The sequence below is a fragment of the Marmota monax genome, unplaced genomic scaffold, assembly GCF_021218885.2.
Source record: "Marmota monax isolate L192 unplaced genomic scaffold, Marmota_monax_Labrador192_F-V1.1 WCK01_AAM20220418_F8-fsc00074, whole genome shotgun sequence".
Taxonomy (NCBI): domain Eukaryota; kingdom Metazoa; phylum Chordata; class Mammalia; order Rodentia; family Sciuridae; genus Marmota; species Marmota monax.
In genome coordinates this window covers 9,291,812-9,311,366 of record NW_026694232.1, presented here as the reverse complement: position 1 = coordinate 9,311,366, position 19,555 = coordinate 9,291,812, and the positions used below count along the sequence as shown (strand labels likewise).

Genomic DNA, 19,555 nt, shown 5'->3' with positions numbered 1-19,555 from the left:
AAATAAAAGGATTTTTTTTCATTTTTGTTAATATGTGCACAAGTAAACATTGGAACTACATATAAGAAAATTTTTAAAAAGTAGTTGTCTAATGGGGATGGGGGAAGAGGTTAAAGAGGAACTTCTCAATGCACAACATCTTGTTTTATTTTAACGTTTTAAATAATCTGAATATATTCTATCTTCACAACACATTTTTTTGTGTGTGTGTGTATGTGTGTGTGGTGCTGGCCTTGTGCACGTGAGGCAAGCACTCTACCATATATATCTGAGCTATATCCCCAGTCCCAACACAACATATTTTTTAAAAAATATTTTTAGTTGTAAATGGATCTTTTGTTTTATTTATTTATTTATATGCAGTGCTGAGGATTGAACCCAGGGCCTCACACATGCCAGGCAAGTGCTCTACCACTGAGCCACAACTCCAGCCCCCACAACACATTTTTTGAAGACTATAGGAATCATAGTTACAGAATAGAACTGAAATGTTATGAGCCTGAACAGTGATTTTTAAAAAATAAATAATATAATTATTCAAAATTTGGAGTTGGACAAAAGAGATGGGAGAGAATCTATTAATATTGATCTTTAAAGATGGTATCAACAGATAATGGTTAAATTTGGAAACAGGGTTTAGAAAACCCATGACTCTGATTTATTTCATAACATCAATGCATTTCATAATCATCTAATGTGTATTTCATAATCTCTTTTTTGAACTTTAAAGGTATCCTTTATAAAACAGTACTTCCTGTGACAAATAAACACTGTCATTCAATAATTCCTCCCATTTCATCTTAGTGTTTTTTCTTCTATTAAATTCAAGTAAAATAAAAATCAAGAGCTTTAGTAAAATAGCACTTGCATGATCCTATTTTGGTAAAAGTACTTTGCTCATTTTTCTGCCCATCAATTCTTATAGTTTTAAAGAAAGATGCCTGAAACAGGGCTTGTTCAAGTTAACAATTATTTCTGGGTGAGTAGTTTTGAGGTAATAGGTTTTTACTTTTTTACTTGTACTTTTCGTAATTGTTTTAATCACTTATAGTGAGTATAGATTATTTAAAATAGAATGATTTTTATTTAAGCACGTGCATGAGCACACATACACATGCACATAGGAAGCAAATGTCTACCAAGATTTACAGTGATTCATTCAAACCAAATGTAGTAATTAGATAGCTATTTTTCTTTGTAAATTTTTCTACATTTTAAATATATTTAAAAGTGTTAAACTAAATAAAACAATATAGAAAGTAAAATTTGCCCTCCACTTTCACCACAGTCCTTTTTTCAGGTTTTTGTATATCTTTTCACATCAGATACACTGTACGTTTGTTTGGGTTCTTAATATCCTTTGAAGGTCTTTAGGGAACTTCTAGTTGCCACATTGAGAATTTTCACATTATATTTTGGGGTGAAGGTGCAAGGCCTTGTGCATGCTAGGCACACATACTACCACATTCTTTTTAGTGGCTACATTATATTCCATTGTATGAATATCAGTTTAAATTTCTGATAGAGTCTCTTAGAATGGTTGTATGAACATATCTCTTGTTTGTCCAGTACTGGGTATCAAACCCAGGGCTTTTCACAGGCTGGACTCATTTACCACCGCAGCCCCTGAACATATCTTTACTATGAAGTCCTAGAGATAGATTTATTAGATCAACAAGTATGTTTTTTATTTTTTCCACTCATTTTAATTTCTTATCAAAATTCGTTTTCTCATTTATCTATAAGTAACTAAAGTCTCATTTACTACAAAAGGGGTTATGAAAAGCATCATTTCTCTGCTGAACCCTCGAGAGATAAAGTGCTTTTAACTACTTTTAACAGCTTCCTCTGATATTTATCTCCATAATTCTAAAAAAGTTAAAAAAAATTGTATCATGATATTTCTTTTTTTTTAATATTGCTTTAGTTGTAGATGGACATAATGCCTTTTATTTTTATGTGATGCTATGGATCAAACCAGTGCCTCACAAGTGCTAGGCAAGCATCTACCACTGAGCTGCAACCCCAGTCCTCACGATATTTCTTAATTGGTCAGTTTCCTGCTATAGCAGGTAAAGGATTTATGGTTATACCACTATTTCTGGTTAATTACTAAAGCACGTGTTATTATAATTACATAAATATTGCCCATTGCAAATCAAATAGTGTACCACAAATACAGTTTCTTTCTTATATTAATTTTCTTTATTCTGAAATCTCCCTGCCTGACCTCTCTTGATCTTTTTTTTCTTGGACATCAGGTACATAGGAGTGGGTGAATGGTGATCTTTGGTTCAGGACACAATTTGTATATGTGTGTGTGTGTGTGTGTGTGTATACACACACACATATATCATACTTTAGATATGGTATGTAAGATAAATAAGATATATCTATATATATAAATGTATCTTATCTATGAGTAAGATATATAGTTCTCCACTTATTTGCTTTTTTCTCTCAAACTCTTTATTACACTGAATATTCTATCAAGTTCTCCTTAATCCCCAGGTCCTTCCATTCTTCTTCAGCCAAGATTGATTAATCTCTGACCTAGCTGTTTTTTTTTTTAAATGAATTGAATAGGTACTCTCTGATGGAATAAAGAAAAAACAGTGTTGACAAGTTTATAAACTTTTACTTTTGAACTTTTTGATATTGCTTTTAATTGGTCTTTTTTTAAAAAAAAATTAGTTTAAGTGATACAAGAAAACCTTAGGAGTGATAAAAAATGTTTTAAAAGTGGATAAACATCCCATGTTTTCAAGAGATCATCTAGAATCCTATGACACAAATTATCTTTTCCATAGGCACATCCCATTTTACAGGGAGCACATGTGGGATTACTTCTTGGCCAGTTCAGGAAATAGAGCTAACAATGATTGAATATTTATAGCTGAGGAAAAAAAGGTTATTTTACTTAATCAACCAATAATCTCATATATTATCTGCTTACTTTATAAATGAGAGAATTATAAGGGTAAATTACTTAAGATCACACAGCTAATTAATGATATAATTAAAAGCCAAGACCAGAGGCTAGCAATGTAGCTCAGCGGTAGAGCATTTGCTTGCCACGCATAAAGGCAGGGTGCAAACTGCGCATACACACACACACACACACACACAGGGAAATCGGATGTGTTTGACTCCAACACTCATGTCCTTTCCACTCTCCTTTCTGGTCTGTCGTCACCAAACCTTACCTACTATATTGTATTTGTTTTCTCTCTTAGTGGATGAGTGTTCGTCTGACTACACAATTGTGCTTCCAGTGATTGGGGCCATCGTGATTGGCCTCTGCCTTGTGGGTATAGGTGTCTATACAATCCGCCTAAGGCGTCAGTCATCTGGATACCAGAGAATCTAATTGGTGCCCAAGGGAAATGGAATTTAGAGAATTCGTTCATCGTTTTCAGTATGTTGGGGGCTTAACTTAGGGTGTGGGTTCTTCCAATGATGTAAACCACCATCTTCCTCTAAAACCAAATTGTGATTTAAGTTCAAGCAGCACAATTTCTAAATATTTCCAAATATTTCACAATTTCTCAATATTGTTCATCTTATGACTTAGTATTTAAGAGTATTTTCTAGCTTTCTTCAGAATATTGTAACCAAAAATAATTGAGATACGTTGAATCTACATAATGCATGTAAAGTGGCATGTGCCTCCATATTATAAAATGTCCATTGTAATTAATGCTACTTGTGTTTGCATTGAGAATTTTATTTTCCCCTTGATCTTTTCCAGGTTAAAAAAAAATGCCTTTGCTTTGTCTATCAAATGGACTTTCAGTGCTTTTACATCTGTGTTTATTTGATGTACATATGCCTTATGAGACTTATCTCCTTTTTCAGTTTAAATTTTCAAAAAGATCATCAGAAAGAACAACGTATCTCAGGTTGTCTAGGTTTTTGATGTGAGACCAACATCAAAATCTCGATGATTGCTGTTCCAGATTTACTAAATACTACAGACAACAGAATTAAATAAGCAAGCAGCAATTACCATGGCCCTATCAAACACATGTGTCAGATACTAGGCTAAGGCATTTACACACATCTAATTTAATCCTCACAATTTACAGATTAGGAAACACAGATTTAAGGGCTACAGATCACTTAAATAACCGTGCACTTAACGAGTGTCAGGGCCAGAATTGGAATTCATGTTGGTCTGGTATGAAGGTCTTTGATATTTTCATGGTACCAAGTGGCCTACAAGAATAATGAGACTAAGTGCTACTCACACCTCCCACCCACATCTGCTCCATTTCTTCTGAGGAAATGGATGAACCCAGAATCATGAGACATTAGGGTACATGGTAGATTGCTTATAATGAAATAGTCCATTTTTAATAAAACTTCCCAGCTTCCTGAAAGAGACTGAGGAGCTCTGTAAAACATGCACCAATTTCCAACTTTTATTTTTATCTGTGTCTGTAAAGATGAAGGAAAGCAAAACACTTCTCCAAGTTCCTTTTATTCAAAAACCAAGAATGCAGACCACAGAACGATTTTTCTTTCTTGAAGGTAGATATCGCTCTCTTGTGGTAAGTTTCTGCTTCTGCATGTTGTAGTCATTTTATTCTGCAGTTCACTTTATTCTGCAGAGCAGCCAAAAGTAGTATTCCTGCTGGGTTTTGCTGCTAAGGAAAGGAACAAAGTCAGAATATTAGCAACAAAGACCACATGACCCTACCCTCATGAGCAGAGTGGCATTCAATTCAACCTAGAGAACATACTGACATTCCTGACTTGTTCCCTTGTGAATCCATAGGATCAGTAAGATCCTAACTTTTGTCTTAATGGAATATTAAGTGTATTTAAAGATTTTGTAATAAAATTTTATTTTGAAGATTTATTCATGTCATTTATTTCTTGTAATTAGTTTTTGTGCTATTTAAATTTTTCTTTCTTCTTCTTATTTTTTTTTTAATGGGGATAAAATGCAGGGGCACTTTACCACTGAAGTACATCCTCAGTCCTTTTAATATTTTATGTTGAGACAGGGTCTCACTAAGTTGCTGAGAATCTCACTAAGTTACTAAGACTGGTCTTGAATGTGTGATTCTCCTGCCTCAGCCTCCTGAGTCGCTAGAATTATAGGCATGTGCCACTGTATCTGGCTAAAATTTTTCTTATCATCTTTCTTTATATGGGTGTTGTTGCTTGAATCAATAAAGTAAATCATCTTTCTATAAATAAATTATTTTTTAAATATTTTATTTATTTATTTATTTATTTATAGTTGGACACAATACCTTTATTTTGTTTATTTTTATATGGTGCTGAGGATCGAACCCAGGGCCTCGCATGTGCTAGGCGAGCGCTCTGCCGCTGAGCACAACCCCAGCCCAAAATAAATTATTTTATCCTATTCTCCATTGCCACATTATTACTCAGTGGGAAGACCCTATTGGGAGAAACTGAATGGCTATACCATTCAAGTTACAGACTAAATCTCTCAACTTTTAGTTAGAACAACCAACTGCATACTGTCTTAAGAGCTGCCATTATTGGCCCATACAGCCAACACTGATGAAGAACTTACTCTGGTAGGAGCTCAGATAACTAAGAGGTCCTATATTAATCATCCATAGTGATCCAATGGAGAGAGACAAAATAGTGTCTTCTTTAATAATAAAAAGGAATGGAAGAATAACTTCTGCCAAGGAAAAAGAATTTCATCTCATAGAGGAACTGGTCCCTCTTCAATCATTAAGTTCTTTCACTCCCACCTGGGTGCTTTTAAGAGAAAACCAGTTTTGCATTGGAAAAGAGATTTCAGGTAGTTTTGCCCGTTTTATTGTTTTTATTTTACCTGGTTTTAAGAACAAGAATTGTTATGGACAAAAATTATGAAATAAACTGTTTGAAAAGTCCCTCTCTTGCTTTCTGGATATGACCTCTTGACTATCCTAGCAAAGGTTTTTGTTAAGTATCTCTATCAGTTTTCTATTGTTATAATGAAATACCTGAGGTGGACTATTTTATAAAGAAAAGAGGTTCAGCAAGACATGATAGCACATATCTGTAATCCCAGTGGGGGCACTGAGGTAGGAGAATCCCAAATGAAAGGCCAGTGTCAGCAATTTATCAAGATGCTTTCTCAAAATAAAAAATAAAAAGAGCTGGGGATATAACTCAGTGGTAAAGTTCCCCTGGGTTCAATTCCCAGTACCAAAAAGAAAAAAGAAAAAGAAAAGAGGTTCATTTAATTCAAAGACTAGAGGGAGGATGTTCAAGGCTGGGCAGCTCCTTTGGCTTGGCCTCTGGTGAGGACTCAATGGCAGATGGTATCAAAACGCGAGCACACATGGGAGTAAAAAATTGCATCCCAACAAAAGCCAAAGAGTGATTTGGGAGTCAGACTCACTATTCCAGGAACTAACGTATGGTCTCATGAGAACCACCCTAATCCCTGCTGAGGGAAGCACCACCAATGACCTAAGATTTCCACCACCTCCCAACATCACCTCACTAAGGACCAAACCTATGAACCCTCAGGGAACGCACTCAAACCATACCTAAGCCATGCCACTGCCCACATAGTGTTTTAATTTCCTCACATCCCCACCAGCCTCAAAATCCTACTCCAACTTGCTTCAGCCATTCCTCCCATATTTTATTCACTAGTTGATTATTTCATGTTGGTAGATAATTATGGAGTTACATTTTATTCCTCCAAAGGCCATTTGCATCTTGTAAAAAGACACCACCTTAATCAAAGGCAGAACACTTTGATGATGAGGTCTGAGGTCTGAGCAAACATTCGCAAGAGAAATTTTTCAAGGCAGCAAGATCCTCTGGTCTCCGGCCTCCACCAGATGAAAAAGACTGTAATAGTTAAGAAAAGACATTACCTCCAATTTTATTTCAGATAGAGGTAAACCGGAAATAATAGAGACTCAGATGATAAGCAGATATTTGAAAATAGAATTCTTCATGACCAAACTTTCCAGTTTCCATCTTCTTTAACTTCTCTTTATGATTTTTTTTCATGCTGTAGATTGAACCCAGGGATTCAACATGCTTGGCCAGCACTTTACAACTGAGCTATATTCTCAGTCTTCTCCTTATTGTTTGATTTTTTTTTTTACCAAGCTTTCGTTGAAACTGCCATCTGTGGCCTCTGATCAAGCACATTTCAGAGTCTCTGCTTCCCACTATTCATCCATCCCCCCTCTTCGCTGGTCTTTATGCCTTCCTCCAATTCATCAGTCAGCATCTCTAGAAAACAGAAAAAAAAAAAAAAAGAAACAAAACAACCAGTAGGATATCAGTCTCTCTGTGTGTATGTATGTGAATGTGTGTCTGTACACACATGCATGAGTATATGTGTCTGAAATCTCAGACAAAAGTTGGTGCTGCAGTCTTAAGTCTGAATTACTTTTTCTCTGGAAAATAGCAAGTTTTGCTCTAAAACCTCCACCTGATTGATAAGGCCCACTCACCTCATTGAGGAGAATCTGCTTTATTTAAACTCAACTGATTGTAGATATTAACCATATCTAGAAAATATCTTTATAGCTACACAGAGCACTGTTTGATTTAAAGCTAGTTAAGTTGACACATTAAACTAACGACATGAGCTTTGGAGAAAACTAAAATAAGGGTTTTCCCCAAAGTTTTCTCCTCAGCCATCTTTTTTTTAGGAGAGGTGGCAGGGTACCAGGGATTGAACTCAGGGACACTCAGCCACTGAGCCACGTCCCCAACCCTATTTTATATTTTATTTATTTAGAGACAGGGTCTCACTGAGTTACTTAGCACCTTGCTTTTGCTGAGGCTGGCTTTGAACTCATGATCCTCCTTTCTCAGCCTCCTAAGCAGCTGATATCACAGGCATATGCCACCATACCCATCTCTCCTCAGCCATCTTTTTTCATCATCCTCTGCCTTGGTGTTCCACATGGAAGTGTAACACACAGATCTCAAACCTAACCAGTTGAAAACAAAATCTCAATTTTTATTCTTCCCCCTCCAAACCTGCTTCTTCAAATCTGCTTCTTCCTCCCACCTTGGCACCACTTAGATTCCAACAGCATTGGAGACATCTTCGTCCTTCTCTGTCTCTCAGCATCTAAACTCAATCCATCAGCACATCCTGTCCATACTGCCTTTAAAATACATCAGGGGCTGGGGTTGTGGCCTCATGTGAGGCCCTGGGTTTGATCCTCAGCACCACATAAAAATAAATAAATAAAGTAAAGGTATTGTTTCCACCTACAACTAAAATAAATATATATTTTATATTATATATATTTTTTTATATGTCAGGATCTAATCACTTCTTACATGGCCACTACCTCAATCGAAGTCCCCATCATCATTCTTCCAGGCCACTGTACCACTCTTCTCTTGTGGCCCCCTGGAGCCCATTCTTTAAAACATAAAAGATCACATCAAGCCTTTCCATGAAAGGCTTCCACTCTGGGAACCTGCCAATTCTGGGCCACCTTCCCCCTGATCACAGGCCCTGTCTCCCTCCCCAGCTCACACACCCAGCCCTGCTGACTTGCTTCTGGTCCTCCGTGTAGGCCTCCTCAGGGCCCATGCCCTGGTCTTCTTCAGCCCTTCCGTTCACTCTTCATTCGGGGCACAACACTATCCACAACAGACCCACCACATACCCTGTCACTCTTGATCTCAGAACCCTGTTCACTTTCTTCATACACTCAATCACCAAGTGAAATGGTCTAATTTATTTGTTGTTGCTTTTTCTGTTTTCCACTTGTCATGTAAGTTTTATGAAGAGGCAGGGGACATGGTGTAGGCAAGTGGCCATTTACTCTGTGTTGCAGCCTATGGTGACCATGAGCACCATTTTGCAGACTTCTAACAACAGAACATCAGCCAAGGGATCCAGTGGCTGAGTTCAGAAAGCTTTTGCCATGTGTTATGGTTTGGATGTGAGATGTCCCCAAAAATCTCATGTGTGAGACAATGCAAGAAGGTTCACAGGGGGAAATGATTGGTTCAAAAAAGTCTAAACACAATCAGTGATGGAATCCCCTGGTAGGGATTAACTGAGTGTTGACTGAAATGGTAGGGTGTGGCTGGAGGAGGTGGGAGGTGGGGCGTGGCTTTGGGTATATATTTGTATCTGGAGAGTGGAGTCTCTCCCTGCTTCTTGATCACCATGATGTGAGCTGCTTCCCTCTGCCACATGCTCCACCATGATGTTCAACCCTATCTCGAGCCCCGAGAAATGGAGCCAGTCTTCTAGGGACTAAAACCTCTGAAACTGTGAGCCCTCAAATAAACCTTTTCTCCCCTACAATTATACTGGTTGGGTCTTTAAGTCACAGCTGCAAGAAAGCTGATTAAACTACCATGTTTACACCAAAGCCACAGCATCTTCTACGGGAAGCTCCCAGTCAATGACTGAAAATGGTGGGATACTAGAGTAGGACCATTCCTGGGGTGCCAGCACTCATCTGACAGCTGATTGTGGCTGGTGGACTCCCCAGCTGCAGTCAAGGGTTTTCCAAACTTTCCTCAAACTGCAGAGCCTCCATCTAACCCTTCTTCCCTTTCCCTTCATTCATGTTCAGCGCCATGATGGTGGAAAAGCTCCCCAAACTCCTGTGGCTCGCTTACCATCTTCTCCCACAGGCTTTTCTCCTAATAAAATTCTTACATGTTGCCATCTTTCTCTTGGAACACCTGGTCTAACAAGTGGCCCAAGAAAAGAAGCAGTAAGAATGGATTTGGAACTGGCTCACCCATTGCCCAACAGGTGGAGGAGTACTGTCTTGTTGATAAGTGAGCACAGAGTCCCTGGCTCTGGGAGGCAGCTCAGTTGCTAAAAAATTTCAGTGGTTGTGACTTAAAGAGTAGATTTTTTTTTTGTACTGGGGATTGAGCCCAGAGTTGCTCAACCACTGAGCCACATCCCCAACCCTTTTTATTTTTTATTTTGAGACAGGGTTTTGCTAATTGCTCAAGTCCTCACCGAGTTACTGAGGTTGGCTTTGAATTTTTGATCCTCCTGCCTCAGTCTCCTGAGTAGCTAGGATTATAGGTATGCACCATGGTGTTGGTGAGGGTAGAGTCTTGAAACATTATATTTAATACCTCACAGGACCCCAGGAAATGGGCACATTTGCTAAGGAAGCCTGGAAGAAATGACAGCCAACACTCAGCAAGGTGGAAATTCCTGAATTACCCTAGTAGATGATGAAAGGAAATAAAAGGAAGTCGAGGGAAGTAGGCATGTTGGAATGGATATATTTTGGAAAGTCAAAATACACATTGGAGGATTATTTTCCCAGGGAGGCTCAGAGAATATATCATTTATTGAGGCTATCACAAATATATTGGTGACAGTGTCACCAGCATCACTGACAACTTCAGTGTGGCTCTCTTCTGTAATGCAAATGGTAGGAAAGTGGTCACAAAGCTGGAACCATAGGAATGATCCCCTCCCCAAATGGTAAAGGCCAAGTGGCAGCATTTAGCTGCCACAAGACAGGAGAATGCCCTTACTACAACAGGTGGCAAGGTCAGAGGAGCAGCCAGGGGGCTTGATTTGTGAAGATAGGGGATATGATTAATAGAGCCTGGTGTCCTCTGGAGCAAAAGAGATGAACAGCCAACATGGTGCTACTGAACTTTTATAACGAGAAGAACAAAGCAAGAATAGAGGAGCAAGAGGCTAAGGGTGGCTACTCCCATAAAACTCCATAACTACTAGCTCAGTTTCCAGAACTGAGTCAATTTTTCAGATCTGGAACCCATTGGTTAGAGGTGGCAAAGTCACTATGAATATTTTAATGGTTCCCCCCACCAAAGGAAGTGGGAATGGCCACTTACTCAGTGACTATATACAAGAAAAAGAAAATAACCAGATAGTCCAATCACTATTTGATACAGGGTTCAAGTTGATATTGTTACTCAGAGACCCACACTATTATCACAATATTCCTGCTAGATATGGGGCCTACAAGAATCAAGTAATAAATGGAGTCCTCTAAAATCTGGCTCACTGGGTGTGTGAATCCATTCAGTGGTCATTTTCAAAGACCAAGAGCAATAAGAGTTGATATATTTGGCAATTGGAGTAACCCTTACATTGGACCCCAGTCTGCAAACTAAGAGATTTTTGTTAAGAAAAAAAAAAGAAGAAAACAAAAGAGCTATCATTGTAGCAAAAGCCAAGTGGAAATCTCAGAAATGCCTTCCTCCTTTGCCGCAGTCTGGCTGGGCACAATCAGGAGCCACTTGTCAAAAGAAACTAACTTTATTTTTAGAACCACACACGACAAACAAAATAGCCTCTCAGGAAAAACCCTCAGAGCCTCAACTGCCACCACCGGCTTTCCCCAAGCCTCTCTCTCCCCCCAAGCTTCTCTCCACCTCCCACAATCCTCCTGCTCTTGAGGCCGATTGGCTGGGTCACGTGGGCGGAGCCAAAAAAGTCCCCCAATGAGCAGCTCCGTGGTCTGAAAGGGCAGGGAAACAGTCCAATGAGCATCACCGCAGAGGAGCCAATCAGCTAGATGTTGCTGGGGCTGCTGTGAGCCAATCGTCAGCCGGCAGCTGGAAGTTTGCTGGCAGCTGGAAGTTTGCTGGGGCCCCTTCGGCTGTGGCTCTCAACATCTCCCCCTCTCTGTTTAAACAACAAGCATGTGGCTTAGGGACCGTGCCTGTTAGGCAGTCCAATTCAACATATGGTCCTTACCCGTCATCGGATGAACTGACCTCTAGGCGTCAGCCTCCTGTCTTAGGTTGGTACCACTGCAATTGGATCATACCCGTCACTGACTACCGGTCCAGCATACAGCCATACTTGTGGATAGGCCTTTGCACCTGTGGGGGGGTGAGGTTCTTTGCCTCACCTCTGTTGGCCCCCAAATTTTAGACCATCACTAGTAGAGGAGGATGCAAAATGCCATGACATTAAGCCAATTGAGGGCTCCTTTGAAAAATTGTACCACCGGTGACATCATCAGCAAAAATACTCCAGCACTACCACAATTCGCTGTACCAACAGATAGTTCACAATGCATACAGGTGAGCTCACAATGTGTCCAGGCAAGTTCTGCAAGCAGTTCAGTGATGGCTATTGTAGAAGCTGTAGATTGGTTTTATCTTTGACTTCACCAGCACTGGGATGAAGATAGGAATTCTGGCAATAATGGCTAAAGAAAAAATTATGTAACATTACAGAAGGCACTAAAAGAAAACAATTTTCTTAACAATTTACATTGTCTTCACCGGCACTGGGATGAAGATAGGAATTCTGGCAATAATGGCTAAAGAAAAAATTATGTAACATTACAGAAGGCACTAAAAGAAAACAATTTTCTTAACAATTTACATTATCTTTAAGAGAATTATTAAATATAATGAAAAGGAAAGGTGAAAGTAAACAGATCTGTTAACCTTCTTTTTTGTTTACATATTAAAACAATCCTCAACAGTTGTTTACCCAATTTAAATTAAACCATATAAATCACGTGAAAAAAAAAATATTTGGATCCATTTTATCATGAGCGCTCATCATATATGATATATGGACATACGTACATTCAAACATATAACACAAAACACAAGTGTGCACACATAATATAATACATACAACACATAACATTATAGTAAAGGCCTTATAACTTTTTACAGGTGAAATCTCCATTGCAATGCTTAAAAACTCTATAGTCAAAAAATAGAACTGATCAGCAAAACATTAACCTAGGTCTGTATGAGCTCAAAAAACAAAATAGAACTTCATGATATGGCAAAGGGCAATAATAAAACAGATATTGAAAAAAGCATCCTGGTTCTGTTGCAGATGTAAGAATAGCCAAACTGGAGTTTTGGATATCAGTTGTTATGGATTTGAGCCAAATCATCTTCTTTTTGGTCTGTAGAAATCGCTTTAGTTAATCTTTCTGGAATCCAAATCGGCTGCTGTTCTCCCTGTGGAAACACATAAACAGACCCCCGACTCCAGACAATCACTGGGTCAGGACCTTGGTTAATCTCTCTGGAATCCAAATCGGCTGCTGTTCTCCCTGTGGAAACACACAAACAGACCCCCGACTCCAGACAATTACTGGGTCAGGACCTTTCCATTGTCCTGTTAGAATATCCTTCCAAAGTACCTTGGGCTTATGTACATTTTTTGGACACATATGCCTTTCCGCAGCACTAAGTCCTGATGAATCCAAATTTAAAAAGTTTAGAGTAAAAAGGGTTATTTTAAGTTTATCTTTGGGGAATATATACCCCTTCCCAATTCCTTCTTTTTGCTTTAATAAGTACATTTTAATAGTTTGATGAGCTCTTTCAACTATGCCTTGTCCCTGTGGATTGTATGGGATTCCTGTTATATGAGTAATGCCAAATGTTGAGCAAAATTGTTTAAAAGAGGTAGAAGTATAACCAGGGGCATTATCTGTTTTTAACTGTTTTGGAACACCCACAGTGGCAAAATTTTGTAAGCAATGAGCTATAACATCTTTAGTTTTTTCTCCGGCATGAAGGGAGCCCATCAAAAATCCAGAAGAAGTATCAACTGTAACATGCAAATATTTTAATTTTCCAAATTCTGGCAAGTGTGTGACGTCCATCTGCCAAATATGGTTAGGTATCAATCCTCTAGGATTGACTCCAAGATTAACTTGTGGTAAAAAGGTCACACAATTTTGACATTGTTTTATTATTTGTCTAGCTTGTTCCTTAGTTATTTTAAAATGCTTTTGTAAAGTATTAGCATTGACATGGAACTTTTTATGAAAATTTATAGCTTCTTCTAGTGTAGAGAAAATATGTATGTCATGTGTAGTTTTATCTGCTAAATCATTGCCCAAACTAAGGGCTCCAGGCAATCCTGTATGTGCCCTGATATGTCCTATAAAGAATGGATCTTTTCTGTCCCAGATTAGACTTTGTATAGTGGAAAGCAAAGAGAAAACAGTAGAAGAAGGGGAAATCCTACCAGCATCTTCAAGAGATACTATAGCATTAACTACATACTGACTATCAGAAAATAAATTAAATACAGAATCTTTAAACATCACAAAAGCTTGTAAAACTGCATTAAGCTCTACCTTTTGAGCTGATTGTTTGGGTACTAAAAATGTAAAAGTTTGATCAGGGGTAACTACTGCTGCTGTACCATTATTTGACCCATCAGTGAATATATTTGGAGCATTCATGATAGGTGTTTTTCTTGTCATTTTTGGAAAAATTACAGGATGCAATGACCAAAAAGACAATAAAGGATTAGATGGTAAGTGGTTATCAAATGAAACATTAGATTTGCACATGATTATTGCCCAAGTATTTAACTCATTAGCTAACTCATCAATTTGATTCATAGTATATGGAGTAATAATTTTATTGGGAGAAATTCCAAACACTCCCTTTGCTGCTTTTATTCCTTTGAGTATTAATTGTCCTACAGCCTCAGGATACCTAGTAAGAATAGTGTTAGGAGAATAAGATAAATGTATCCATAATAATGGACCTTCTTGCCAAAATACTCCTGTAGGAATATTTTTTGTTGGTAGTACAATAAATAATAAAGGCAAACTTATATCAATTCTATCCAAATGCATATTTTCCATATATGTTTCAATGATTTTTAATGCCTTTCTTGCTTCAGGCGTTAACATTCGGGGTGAATTTGGATCTGATGGACCTTTTAGGATATCAAATAAAGGTCCCAACTCTCCTGTTGGTATACCTAAATAAGGCCTTATCCAATTTATGTCTCCTAATAACTTTTGAAAGTCATTAAGTGATTTGAGTTGATCTACTCGTATTTGAATTTTTGGTGGACGGACCATGGTTGAGGATAATAGAACTCCTAAATAATTAATTGGAAAATTTAATTGTACTTTATCTATTGCTATCTCTAGATTATAATTTTTTAATAAGTTTGTAAGTGTGGCATAACATTCTAGCAATGTGTTTTTATCTTTGTGTGCTAATAATACATCATCCATATAGTGAAATATTTGTAGTTCAGGATTTTGATTTCTAAGTGGCTGGATTACTTTGTTAACATAAATTTGACACATAGTTGGGCTGTTAGCCATCCCTTGAGGGAGTACTTTCCATTCATATCTCTGATCAGGACCTTCATGATTCAGTGCAGGGATAGTAAATGCAAAACGTGGACTATCCTCAGGATGAATTGGAATTGAAAAAAAACAATCTTTAATATCTATAACTAAAACATACCAGGTTTTTGGCAAAGCAGACAACTGAGGAATCCCTGATTGAGCAGGTCCCATAATAACCATCTCATTATTAATGGCTTTTAAATCTTGCAATAATCTCCATTTACCAGATTTCTTTTTGATGACAAAAATGGGAGTATTATGGGGAGATACAGAAGGTTGTATATGTCCTTCTGCTAATTGTTGTTTGACCAGGTCATGGGCTGCTTGTATCTTTTCTTTAGTCAGGGGCCACTGAGGAACCCATACTGGTCTTTCTGATTTCCAAGTAATTTTTATTGTCTCAGTGGCCCTTTCTGAAAATCCAACCCATGTCTGTCTGTTCCTTGATCTATTTGTATTGGTGCTGCTATACCTTGTTCTTGTTTTTCTAATCTTTTTCCTTTCCTAAAAACTTGTCTAGTCATAATAGTGGGTGCATTTTGGTTGATGTTATTTGTTAATGTCAAACCTAATTGATCTAGGACATCTCGTCCCCATAAATTTATAGGAAGATGATCCAATACATATGGCTGTATAGTTCCTTCACATCCTTCAGGATCCTTCCAATCTAATACCATTGCACTTCTATGGGGATTAGTCGCCACTCCTAGGCCTCGAAGCGTTTGAGTGGCTTGTTGTAATGGCCAATGTTTTGGCCATTCTTGACGAGAGATGATGCTAAGGTCTGCACCTGTATCCAGTAGCCCATTAAATTCATGTCCTTGAATATTTAGTTTTAGCATGGGGCGAGAATCTAAATTTAAAGAAAGCATAGCCCAATCTACACCTGTGGAGCCTAATCCCTTGGAACCTCTTTCTACAGTACGACTGGAAAATTTATCATGTAGGCTGGGTATTATTAGTAACTGTGCTATTCTATCTCCTGGTGAAATTACTGATATACCCTTTGGAGAACTGGCTATAATTTTTATTTCACCTTCATAATCGGGATCAATTACCCCAGGACTTATCATAAGTCCTTTTAGAGTAGAAGAGCTGCGTCCCAATAATAAGCCTACTGTTCCTTTGGGAAGAGGTCCTTTCACCCCTGTGGGAATGATTTGAACTCCCATCTCTGGAGTTAGTACTGCTCTGGCGGAGGCGCAGATGTCCAACCCTGCGCTCCCTCTGGTTTGTCTGATGAGGGATCTGATGGACAATGTGTCCTGGGCACTACCCTGATGGGGTTGCTGGGTTCCTCCAGTGCTCCGTATATTTGTGGTTTTGGGCCCCGGAGCATTGGGCCCCCCTGTCCATTTTTTGGCAATGGAGCCCGATGCCTTTCTCCACGATATCGTGGATAAACACCTGGTCCTTGTTCGTTTTTTGATAATGGAGTACCCTCTATGGTGGTTTGAGAACGGCATTCATTAGCCCAATGTCTCCCTCTACGGCATCGTGGGCAAATACCTGGTATTCTACTCCTTTGATACCTAGTTTTGTTAAACCCTCCTCCAATGGGGCAATTCCTTTTAAAATGTCCTGTTTGTTCACAATTGTAGCATGTTCTTGGCCTGGCATCTAAAGCCTGTTTTACTGCAGCTGCCACGACTTGCTCTTGTTCATTAATGTCTCTACATAATTTAATATATGTGTTTAAATCTTCATGTTTCCATGGTCTAATGATATCTCTGCACCAACGATTCGCTTGCTCATAAGCCAGGTGTTTTAGTAATGGCATTGCTTGTTCTGTATTCCCAAAAACTCTGGTAGCTGTTTGAATAAGCCTATCTACAAATTCAGCATAAGGTTCATTAGCTCCTTGTATTACCTTAGATAATTGACCTTGTAAACCTCCATGTCCTTGTAAAGTCTTCCATGCCTTAATTGCATCTGCAGCAATTTGTGCGTATACGCCAGGATCATATGCAATTTGTTGCTGCTGATCCTCATAAGGTCCCTTTCCTAACAACATATCTAGATTTCTCTGAGGATAACCAGCTGCTGCATTTCGCCTAGCCGTCTCCTTGCGAAATTCCTCATTGGCAACCTTCCATAACAGGTATTGTCCTCCATTTAGCACAGCTTTACACATATTAGCCCAATCTGCTGGCGTCATGTTCAAGTTGTTAATGGATTCGACCAAGCTTACAGTGAAGGGTGCTTGAGGACCATAGGTTGTTACAGCCTCTTTTAGCTGCTTCACTGTTTTGAAATTTAAAACTTGGTAAAATCGCTGCCCTCCTGCCTCAAATACAGGGCATGTTAATATTTGAGACCTTGTCTCAGGATCCCAACTATCAACTGCGGGGGTTGGGGGCCTCCCAGCATATGGAGGTGGCGCTGTTGGTTGGACACTTACGCCCTCTGGTGATAGAAAGGTGTTAGTAGCAGTCTCCTGTAGAGGTGGTGCTGTTGGTTGGACACTTACACCCTCTGGTGATAGAAAGGTGTTAGTAGCAGTCTCCTGTTGTAACTTTCCCCCTGATGGCTTTTTCTGTTTTACACTTTCTTTCTCTGTCTGACTAGCTTGAGAGGCCTTCTCTTTTACTTGAATCTTTTCCTCTGTCTGACTAACTTGAGAGACCTTCTCTTTTACTTGAATCATTATGTCTTCTCCTTCCTCTACCATTGTCTGAACTGAAGGCTTTGGACTAAGCAAACAAGATATGAATGTCCACAATGGCAATGTGCCAACTGGCAGAGTCCCTGGGCTTTTCTTTTCTATTCTTTTTAAATCTTCACCATGATGGTTCCATTGTGATATATTCAACAACTCCTCCTTAAAAAGCCATGGGCTACATTTTTGTATTGTATCAACGTATGCCCTGACTGCTCTTGATTTTACTGGGATGCCTCCTTCCTCTAACAATTTACTTAACACTCTTTCAGTTTGTTTTTTACTAATTTCTGATCCCATATTTCTACTGTAATACAACCCAACAAGATGACGCCAAACAAAACCGAGACAGAATGAAATAAAAAGGGAACAACAAAAAGTCATTATAGCCTTTCTATCCTCCTGACATGTGCATCCGTCCTTTCTCCCTATCTGTTCCTCAGACGTAAATAGTTTTTCCTCAGATGTGAGCGGTTTTTCTTCCGTCTCACTCATCTCCAGGGACAGGCAACTTAAAACAAAAGTGAAGCAAAATAAAAGAGGAATCTTAAAATGGCTACCCATCCTCTCGCCCTGCCCTCAGGGGCGAGCAGTTTCACTTACCCTCAGTCGCTCCCCGTGCGAGCCACCAAATGCCGCAGTCTGGCTGGGCACAATCAGGAGCCACTTGTCAAAAGAAACTAACTTTATTTTTAGAACCACACACGACAAACAAAATAGCCTCTCAGGAAAAACCCTCAGAGCCTCAACTGCCACCACCGGCTTTCCCCAAGCCTCTCTCTCCCCCCAAGCTTCTCTCCACCTCCCACAATCCTCCTGCTCTTGAGGCCGATTGGCTGGGTCACGTGGGCGGAGCCAAAAAAGTCCCCCAATGAGCAGCTCCGTGGTCTGAAAGGGCAGGGAAACAGTCCAATGAGCATCACCGCAGAGGAGCCAATCAGCTAGATGTTGCTGGGGCTGCTGTGAGCCAATCGTCAGCCGGCAGCTGGAAGTTTGCTGGCAGCTGGAAGTTTGCTGGGGCCCCTTCGGCTGTGGCTCTCAACACTCCTTGTCCCCAGTGAAAGAATAATTAAAAAATAATTTGATGTCCTGAAGCAGGATGGCAGAAATCAGTACCACCACTAAAGACCTACAGAATTCCCAGTCATTTCTCTGTTGAACTGGTTAGTCTGGTCCCTGCAAAATGGACCCCAGAGAATGATTCTAAATTCTTGCAAACTTAATCAAATAGTAACCCTGACTGCAGCAGCCATCTGATGGGAGTCACTGCTTGAGCAGATTAATAAGGCCATTAGTACATGGTAGGCATCCACTGATTTGGCAAATATGTTTTTTTTTCCATTCCAACTAAAAAGAAATCAAAACTAATTCACATTCACATGGAACAAACAACAATATTCATTTACAGTTTAGCCTCATAGCTTTGTTAACTATCCTGCTCTTGGTAACAATGTGATCCAAAGAGACCTGGACAGAGACATCCTGAAAGACATCACACTCATCCATTACACAGGCAACATCATGCTAACTAGAAAGAATAAGCAAGAAGTAGTTAGTATGCTGGAGACCTTGGTAAGACACATGTATTCCAGGAGGGAGAAGATTAACTTGATAAAGATTCAGGGATTGTTTTAAGTATCTTTAGGGAACCGGGGGTCAGGAGTATGCCAGAATACCTCCCCCAAAATAAAATACAAAGGATTTTTGTATTCTGCCTCCCTTTCACTAAGAAGGAAATACAGAACTTGGTGGGCCTCTTCAAATGCAGGAAGCAACATTCTCAAACCTAGGAAAATTCCTCTGTACCATTTAGTAG

General features: G+C 39.1%; 1 protein-coding gene across 1 annotated transcript in view; it reads left to right on the top strand.

The window, feature by feature from the left end:
- The window catches only part of Lamp3 (lysosomal associated membrane protein 3), a 38,604-nt gene extending 33,740 nt beyond the window's left edge, over positions 1-4,864 (top strand). The window contains exon 6 of the mRNA XM_046466866.2: positions 3,237-4,864. Within this exon, the coding sequence (XP_046322822.1) occupies positions 3,237-3,370 (134 nt within the window). The 3' untranslated portion in view covers positions 3,371-4,864. The remainder of the gene's footprint in view (positions 1-3,236) is intronic.
- The last annotated feature ends 14,691 nt before the right edge of the window (positions 4,865-19,555 follow it).